General features: G+C 47.5%; 2 protein-coding genes across 3 annotated transcripts in view; both read right to left on the reverse strand.

The window, feature by feature from the left end:
• The window catches only part of cgnb (cingulin b), a 54,427-nt gene extending 53,417 nt beyond the window's left edge, over window positions 1-1,010 (reverse strand). Inside the window, exon 1 of the mRNA XM_023976189.2 lies at window positions 830-1,010. The gene's annotated coding sequence lies outside the window, so the exon portion shown is untranslated. The remainder of the gene's footprint in view (window positions 1-829) is intronic.
• A 2,927-nt stretch (window positions 1,011-3,937) lies between these two features.
• pygo2 (pygopus homolog 2 (Drosophila)) lies at window positions 3,938-9,240 on the reverse strand. Of its 2 annotated transcripts, XM_023976070.3 has the most exons (4): window positions 9,036-9,240; window positions 8,349-8,414; window positions 7,657-7,706; window positions 3,938-7,362 (listed from the first exon to the last, which is right to left on the reverse strand). In XM_023976070.3, exons 2-4 carry the CDS (start codon window positions 8,404-8,406, stop codon window positions 5,725-5,727), a joined length of 1,746 nt encoding a protein of 581 aa, XP_023831838.1. In that variant the 5' UTR covers window positions 8,407-8,414; window positions 9,036-9,240; the 3' UTR covers window positions 3,938-5,724. The 2 variants fall into 2 exon arrangements, with proteins under 2 accessions (XP_023831838.1, XP_070292343.1); XM_070436242.1 differs by lacking the exon at window positions 9,036-9,240 and having other exon boundaries at window positions 8,349-9,029.
• Between the last annotated feature and the right edge of the window lie 272 nt (window positions 9,241-9,512).

The following is a 9,512-nucleotide window of genomic DNA, read 5'->3' on the forward strand; positions in this document are numbered from 1 at the left end:
CAATAATAATTTCTCAAATTTCCTCAGAACATCCACACGTAGCTTATTATTTAGCAGACAGTTGCTTTTAGATATATATAAAAAATTATGTTTATGTTATAGGCCTATGACAAATAAAATAAGCATTATTGAGGGCCTAAAGACTAACTGTCACCTGACCTCATCGAATTAATTGCGTCACACCCACCCACCCAGTATCCGTGTGAACGAAACTAGGGATGCGTGTGTGGCACGATGACCACAAGAGAAGCGGGAAGAGACTCGAATATGACCAGATATATCAGCCTGTATCACGTAACACTTGCGACCTACACGGAGATATGTGTTCACTATTCTATCTACAAAATGCTCAGGGTAGGCTGCTATTGCCTATCGACCCCTATATGCGGTTTATAGGCTACGTGTCAATATGCATACAATTACAGCGCGATAATACGATTTCTATCACCAGTCTGTAGTTGTGGCCAGGAAAAGCGGAGTATAAGTAAGACTGCTGCCAACGCACCACAAAGCCACAGGTGTCCCCTCTCTGTGCTTATCCCAAATGAACGCTCGCTCTCCAAAACGCTGATCAGCGAAATGCAGAGAGGCTATTTAATACGAACGATTCAACAATTCCCTTTGGCGTTCCTTTACTGACCCCGACCGACGCCAATAACAAATAGACAATAACCTAAGCAARTAATAAGTAGGCTACCCCAGTATCTGTGCGTTATAAATGTCGACGATGAGTAGGCTATGACGCGTAGGCTATCGTTGACGTCTCTAACGCATATACTGGAGCAAATAAGTAGCGTCGCTGAATGCAGGCGCGTTGTTATACTCTTACCTGCTAGAATGGAGGAAGGTCCAGGCGAGATATCAGAAGCGACGTCTAAAGTACCCTTTGATTATCGAGAGATGCGTGTGCTCACTTGCGGTGTTGTAGCCCAGAATATGTTTCACAATACACTGCAGACATGAACAAACTCCTCCTGGTCCGGCTGCCGCTGCTAAAGCAACCTGTTTGCCAGTAGGATACGTCAGATAATCTCGCCCCGCCCTCGAAACAAGCCGATTGGCGCGGCCCATATTGAATGTAAGGTCTTTTCTATATCGGCGGGACAGTGCTGCCAATCAAAGGTCTATCTATTACGATTATTTAAAGCCCATTTGCGCTCCATGGCTCCATTTGCTACAGGCTACATGAGTACATTAATGCGGTTCATTTGCATTAGACTAAAGTAGGTTGTAGGGCTATTCTCAGATAGTCTAGAGATATATGATCATGTATTGATCAGCAATGATCATTGATTGATCACAATTCATATTGTAATTAAATATCACAGTTGAATACAACAGGAGAAATCTGGCAGTAGTTTAACATGCGTGTTTACGCTACACAATTATATAAAGTGTCCTGTACTCCGAGCATGCGCTGACCACCTGGCAAGTTGGGGCGGCAGGTAGCCTAGTGGTTAGCGCGTTGGGCCAGTAACCGAAAAGTTACTAGATCGAATCCCTGAGCTAACAAGGTAAACATCTGTTGTTCTGCCCCTGAACAAGGCTGTTAACCCACTGTTCCTATGCCGTCATTGTAAATAAGAATTTGTTCTTAACTGACTTGCCTAGTTAAACAAAAAAGTGTCTTCACCTACATTTTCAACTTGTCCCTGACTGAGTCTGTCATAACAACATGTTTCAAGTAGACCACCATAGTCCCTGTGCCCAAGAACACTAAGGTAACCTGCCTGTAGCCTTGAAAGGCTGGTCAAGGCTCTACATCAACACCATTATCCCAGAAACCCTAGACCCACTCCAATTTGCATACCACCCCCACAGATGATGCAATCTCTATTGCACTCAACACTGCCCTTTCCCACCTGGACAAAAGGAACACCTATGTGGGGATGCTATTCATTGACAGCGTTCAACACCATAGCACAGCGTTCAATGTAACAGTATAACTTTAGTCCGTCCCCTCGCCCCGACTCGGGCGCGAACCAGGGACCCTCTGCACACATCAACAACAGTCACCCACGAAGCGTCGTTACCCATCGCTCCACAAAAGCCGCAGCCCTTGCAGAGCAAGGGGAACCACTACTTCAAGGTCTCAAAGCGAGTGACGTAACCGATTGAAAGGCTATTAGCGCGCACCACCGCTAACTAACTAGCCATTTCACATCCGTTACATAGGCATGATCACCAACAACGATGAGACGGCCAGGTCTCTGACCTCCCCATAGGCTATGTGGTGCCAGGCACACAACCTCTCTCTCAATGTGATCAAGACAAAGGAGATGATTGTGGACTACAGGAAAAGGAGGACCGAGCACGACCCCATTCTCATCGACGGGGCTGCAGTGCAGCAGGTTGAGAGCTTCAAGTTCCTTGGTGTACACATCACCAACAAACTATCATGGTCCAAACACACCAAGACAGTCGTGAAGAGGGCACAACAAAACCTATTCCCCCTCAGGAAACTGAAAAGATTTGGCATGGGTCCTCAGATCCTCAACAGGTTCTACAGCTGCACCATCGAGAGCACCCTGACTGGTTGCATAACTGCCTGGTATGGCAACTGCTCGGCCTCCGACCGCAAGGCACTACAGAGGGTAGTGCGTACGGCCCAGTACATCACTGGGGCCAAGCTTCCTGCCATCCAGGAACTCCATACCAGGCTGTCAGAAGGCGGCCCTAAAAATTGTCAAAGACTCCAGCCACCCTAATCATAGACTGTTCTATCTGCTACCGCACGGCAAACGGTACCAGGAGCGCCAAGTCCAGGTCCAAAAGGCTTCTTAACAGCTTCTACCCCCAAGCCATAAGACTCCTGAACAGCTAATCACATGGCTACCCAGACCCTAGKTTTACACTGCTGCTACACTGTTTATCTATGCATGGTCACTTTAACTCTACCTATGTGTACATATTACCTCAATTACCTTGACTAACCGGTGCCCCCGCACATTGACTCTGTACTGGTACCCCCTGTATATAGCCTCGCTATTGTTATTTTACTGCTGCTGTTTATTATTTMTATTTTTTGTCTATTTTTTCCTTCTCAAAGTATTGTTGGTTAAGGGCTTGTCAGCAAGCGTTTCACTAAAGTYTACTACACGTGTTGTATTCGGCGCATGTGACGAATACAATCTGATTTGATAAGGTTGCAGTTCCCCTGTGACCATATCAGGTATGGATTTGAGGTGATTTTTGGGTGAATGTGACTAAGGGTTCATTTAGTTTTTGGTCATGAATGGTAATATAGTTGTTGGAGTGCAGATTCTCCTGGCCCATAGACTACTTACATCATGCCATGGTAATAAACAAATCTCATTAACATGATGACATTTCTTCATAGCTCGCCTATTACCAAAAATAAGTTCCRTTGGATTGTTACGCATCAGTGGAAAGTTATGAACTCAATACATTTCCGCAGAACAAAATTCTGTTTCTCAGACATCAAGAGTGCATTTAGATGGATATAATCCCCAAGATAGACACTGAAGGATGGAAATAGCATAATGGTTATCAATGCTCATGTGAGGGTTGGTCAGTAACGTCCAGGGTTTGGGTAAAAAAATATATATATTCACTCAAATCACTCTCAGAAATCCCARACCTAGGGCAACAGCACTATATGTACTGTATGTCAGAACATTGTGGGAGGCAACCCATCTGCCTAGGACTGGGTTCCCATACTGGCCACCCAAGTTCTCTGAGCAAAAAACATACTTACATTTTTTTTTTTGGACATAAGACTGTAAGGAAAACATTTTAATTTTGGAAATCTGTTCCAAATTATTCCCATGGATAGATATGATCGTATGCCAATGTAGGATTTTTTTTAAAGGAAAATGTATATTTCAGTTTACTTCCTGAATTGACTGATTTGAAAGGGAAATGACTCAACCCTGGTACTGCCATTAGACAATTTGAAGTAACTAGAGTAGCAGCATATGTTTTAGCAGGTTTAGTGTATCCCCATGTTTAATACAACAAAAGCCACAAATAAAAAGATTTGACAAGGGCGAGTACAAAAACAATTCTCTTTACTTCTTCAGAGTTCAGTACCCCCCCCCCTGTGTGGGCTGCTGGTCAGTCCCTCAGGTTCCCACCAGAGGGCGCCTGAGTAGAGCACATTATTATACAGCAGATGCAGAATGGGGCGAGAAAAAGGCAACTTGGACAGAATGTTTTTTTTTTTTTTTAAGAAGGAAAATTACAAACACCTGACATGACAATAATATGAACATTGATATTTTTCGCTCTGTTATTTGGTCTACTTCGAGGCCTCTAGCAGAGACCAAATTACAAATAAAAACAGATTGGACAAAGTTACTGCATTTGTTCACATGCATTCCCAAAAGACTAGTACACACATTGGATATGACCATGATGTCACTACTTGTAGCTATTCCAACACCATCCAACAGCACTGATATCACAACTTCTGTGTCCAGTGAAGAATAGATATAAAAATGGTTGATTCAATGTATAAAAACAAAAAGTCCATTGACATATCCAAGACATAATATAATTACATTTTTTTGTTCATTGGTTGATTCTCCTGCATTCCAAGATGGACAGAGGCGTGTTTTGGGCAAACGTTCAGGCTACATATCTACAATTTTTTCTGTGGCGCCATTCTTTTCTCTCTGGAGGTGTTGTGGGTGGGAGGACAGTCTAGTACATTGAGGAGTGGCCTGGGTCTCCTTTGGATTCATCTGCTCTGGGTCAAAACCAGGTATGTATGCATGTATGTATGTATGCATGTATGTAAGTAAGATGACCACGCTCCCACCAGGGGCCAGTCAAGTCAGTCTGTCAGTGAGGGGTCTGTGTTGGTCAGTCACAAAGTATGAGGTAGTGTGTTGGTGTCAGTGCTTTGCTTGTCGCCAGGCCAAATGTCTGGGGGGGGGGGGGGATAATGTGGACAGGGCATTGTCATGTACGGGGAAATCAGTTGTTCAGTCCAAAAGAGTCACTAAAAGTGCTTCATGTACTCACTAGCCAGTTTATTAGGTACACACATCTAGTACCGGGTCGTACACAGCTTTGCTTCCAGAACAGCCTGAATGTTCCATGCAATGTTTTCCACTCAATTGTCCAATGTTGGTGATCACGTGCCCACTGAAGCCGCTTCTTTTTGTTTTTAGCTGATAGGAGTGGAACCCGGTGTGGTCATCTGCTGCAACAGCCCATCCTTGACAAGGATTGATGAGTTGTGGGTTCCGAGATRCCATTCTGCACTTCACTGTTGTACTGCGCCGTTATTTGTCTGTTTGTGGCCCACCTGATAGCTTGCACGATTCTGGATGTTTTGTTTGTCACACCATTCTCAGTAAACCCTAGACACTGTTGTGCGTGAAAAGCCCAGGAGGGAGTCTGTGATCCTGGATCCGGTGCCCCCGGCACCGACAATCGTACTACGCTCAAAGTCACTTGCTTAGGTCACTTGTTTTACCCATTCTAACGTTCAATCGAACAGTAACTGAATGACTCGATGCCGGTCTGCCTACTTTACATGGCAAGCCACGGCCACATGACTCATTGTCTATAGGAGCGATCCGTTTTCCTGTACCCAATAAACTGGCCAGTGGGTGTAAGTGTGTTTATGTATGTAAAAGAGAGATTTGGGCATTGTAAACGGCTTATCAGATAAGGTTGGGTGAGAGAGATCAGAGCAGTCATTGTCTCTTCCCCTGCACCCCTCCCAGTCTCTCCTCCTCCGCCTCCAGTTCCTCAGCCTTCATTGGCAGCCACCAGCTGGCCCAGGCCCTGGCGGACGTACACAGCCTGGATCTCCTTGGTTTTGAGGCAGAAGTCGCAGGCCCAGACGGCAGAGCTCTCCCGGGTCAGCAGCCCGTAGGCCGGCTCAGTCAGGCCCGTGCAGTCACGGTGGAACCAGCGCTGGCACGAAGCCTCGCACAAGATGGCATCCTGGTCATCGTGCACCTCTGACAGGCAGAAGCCACAGGGGAACACCATGCCCGGGCCCCCCATCTTTCCTGGACCGGCGCCTGGGCCCGTGGAGGTGTTGGCGGGGCCGGGGGGCAGCGGAGACTGGGTGTTGGGAGTGGAATTGGAAGGGGGGTTAGGGTTGCTGGCGGGGGTGTTGCCCCCACTGTTGGTCAAGTTGTTCTGGGCAGAGTTGGGGGGAGCATTGGGCATGGGGCATCCACCAGGAGCGTTGTTCTGCTGGTTGTAAGGGGTGGAGCCGGGGGCAGAATTGGGCAGAGTCGACTGCTGCTGGGATGGGTTATTGGAAGAGGGGGTGTTGGTAGAGTTGGGCCCCTGCAGCTGATTCGGCGGCAGCTGCTGAGGCTGGGATCCGTTGAGGGGGCCGGTGGGGGAGGAGTTAGGGTTGGGCTGGGGCGGTGCTGAGGGGGGCTGGCCGGGTGTGTTGGGGTTGGGATGCTGGTCAGGGTGTCCAGGGAAGCCTCCTCCAGGCTGGGGAGGGCCAGAGTTGGGAGGCCCGGGGGGAGTGTTGTTGGGACCTGGGGGACCAGAGGAGTTTAAGTTAGGCTGCTGCTGCTGCTGAGGAGGCCCAGACTGGGGCCCGCCTCCACCAAAGTTCTTCCCTTCCTCATTTCCTGGGCCCGGGGGGCTGGGGCCTGGGTAGGGCCCATCTTGTGAAGGAGGGAACTGTCCTTGAGGGGGTAGACTTGGCGTCCCTCCCATGTTTCCTCCGGGGCCACCTCCCATGGCCCCCATCATGTTCATCCCTCCAGGCATGCCCCCCATGGGGGTCATGGGGCCATGGGGGGGTCCCCTGGGGCCKCCGCCACCTGTTAAAGGGGGGCTGTTGAAGGGGTGCCCACCCTGTCCGTGCTGTTGCTGCGGGGGCATCCCAAACCGAGGGTGTGGTGGCCCCCCTCCTCCAGGACCCCCCATACCACCAGGGGACAGCATGGGGTTGAACGCTGGTCCAGGGTGCATGGGGGGACTGAAATTGGGGGGCATGTTAAATTGCGACGGACCCCCAGGCCCAGGGAAACCTCCTCCACCACCTCCACCCCCRAAGCCAGGCATTCCCCCAAAGCCCAGCTGGTGGTGCGGTCCTGCGTTGGGTGGTCCTGGGCCGAAAGGCGGTCTCCGACCTGGACCTCCAGGGCCTCCTACGGGTCCTCCGGGGCCCCCCATGAAGCCCATGCCCCCGGGGCCCATCCTGCCTCCACCCCCATAYGGCCCTCCTCCTCCACCTGCCCCGGGGCTGGGGAGGAAGGGACCCCCTCCTGGACCTCCAGCCCCACCGGGTCGGGACGGCAGTGACGGGGGGCCAAAGTCATCGTCAAAAGGGTTGGAGGCAACCAGGTGGTCCACCATGGGGGTGGGAGGGGGCGCAAACTCAGAGAGGTGGGAGAACGCGCCACCAGGCCCCTGAAACACACAATGAGTAGAGACAAGAGAGAATGGATTATTGAGATTGAACGAGGTGAGTTTGGTAAGAGCAGAGAAGCTACACATAGTGTAGAATGGTTGAATAGTAAACTAGTAAATAGTAAACCACACATTTTTTTTWACTTAAGTTTAGATCATGCTTAAATGTGTAACAAATCATAAGACCAGCACAAGTAAAACCTTCTCCCAGACAAGCCCACCAGTCAAACACGGCAAACATGTTTACATTAAGGAAGAATGTCTTCAGATCAGAATCGCCAAGGCAGTCGTTACCTGAGCATTGGATTTCCTCTTCTTCTTCTCTGGGCTCTTCATCTGTCCACCTAAAGAGGGGAAGACAAAGAGAAGAACATGAGAGATAAAGAGGGACATTCTAGCAGTATCTTTCCGGTTTACAGATGAACATACACATTGTCTATTTTTCCCTCATTCCCTAAGAAATGCTTTTTGAGAGGGTGGGTTTGGAGTAAGTAGTGTGAAGATTAACCATGGTGACATTGCAATAAATACAACGCAATACTGTACATTTGTAACACAGAAACCAGATGTAAAGATCAAAGTCCAGAACCAGGAGTGGACAGAAACAACATTCCTGACTGACTGGAATGAGGACAGTGTGTGGAGGTGAGGACCACAGTCACCCAAGCCACGGACTGTTCACTCAGCTACATTCAGACAGATGGAGTCAGCACAGGTGCATTAGAGCAAAGACAGAGAATAAAAACAGCTTCTAYTACCAGGCCATCAGACTGTTGAACAGCCATTACTAGYCGTCTACCAGGTGATGCACACTCACAATTTTTTAAATATATAGATATACATAAAAACACCTCATACTGCTTAACATACCATTAGTATCTCGTGTAAAAAGACAGAACAACTGACTACAGTCCTGTAGACACGTGGATTTGCAGCAGCGGTAACTATCTGAGACAGACGGGATGGATAAATGATCAAAATCCTACCTTTGCCTCGCTTTCCTTGGCCTTGTCCTGCCAGGAGTCTCCCCGATTCGGCAGCCATTAATATGACTGTTGGTGTTGTGCAATGTCACCGTTCATATCATGTAAGAAAAATGTAAAATTACGAATAGTCTTGAGAATTTGGACCCGAGCAATACTAGAAAGTGGAGTCAAACAGTCTTTGGATTTGAGGACAGTTTCTATAGATAGATAAGTAATGTGCGTCTTCCCTTGCAATTTACAACTCGATATCTTGTTCCCCACACTTTGACTGTCACGGGGTCTGCTGGCCAACACACTTGCTCAAAAACTGTGGCTAGCCAGGGTTACTTTCAGCAGCCAGCTTGTACAAAATGAAGAGCCGGGCTGAATGAAACTGAACACTCCCCCCTCCTCCCTCTAAAAATGATCACTTACAGATGTGTAACGTTAGCAATTAAGCTAGCTAGCTGGATAGCAACGTTAGCTATCACATTTGGGTAACATTAGTCGTTAGTTAACTATGTTTTTTTTTATAGATTACATGTAGATTATGATTTACAACAATGAATAACCTACATTCAATTTGTTTAATTTACACATTTCGCCTCTATGATAGCCAGCGGCACAAAATAACCGGTCTCTAGTTAATAAAATATTGATTAACGTTAGCTAGCTAGCCTGTTAGCGTTATTGGGAAGCAAACTATACCCTTTCTCCGTTGCTTGCTCTGTAGTCGTTAATATGAACCTCTCCAGTGTGTCATTGCCGATATACCAGTCCTCACACGGTATATGCTTTCTGTTGTGGTACAGCTTAAAATAATAATTGATACAAACACGCACATTTTGCCATATTAATCACGGCCTACTGTCGCCGCCGGACAAAGAGGGCCAGGCAGGAGAGACGCGCATCCGGGAACATTACAACTCAGAGGGAAAGTAGGGTTGTCCTAAAACGAGTTTCCTAATTAAAGTCACTTTATGCATCTAGATTAACAATAGACGTAATTACACTTCTCAATCATTTTAAGTGTAGTTTAACTGATTTATTTTGTGTAGTAAATAGCACACATGATATAATTAATTTGTTCATTTCTTGATTAGCACCCCTTTAATTTCAGGTTATGGAGCAGTCTAGAACGGACCACTTTCAACGCTGAGGTAGGGATGGACACACAAGGCGTTC

Source organism: Salvelinus sp. IW2-2015, linkage group LG31, assembly GCF_002910315.2.
Source record: "Salvelinus sp. IW2-2015 linkage group LG31, ASM291031v2, whole genome shotgun sequence".
NCBI lineage: Eukaryota > Metazoa > Chordata > Actinopteri > Salmoniformes > Salmonidae > Salvelinus > Salvelinus sp. IW2-2015.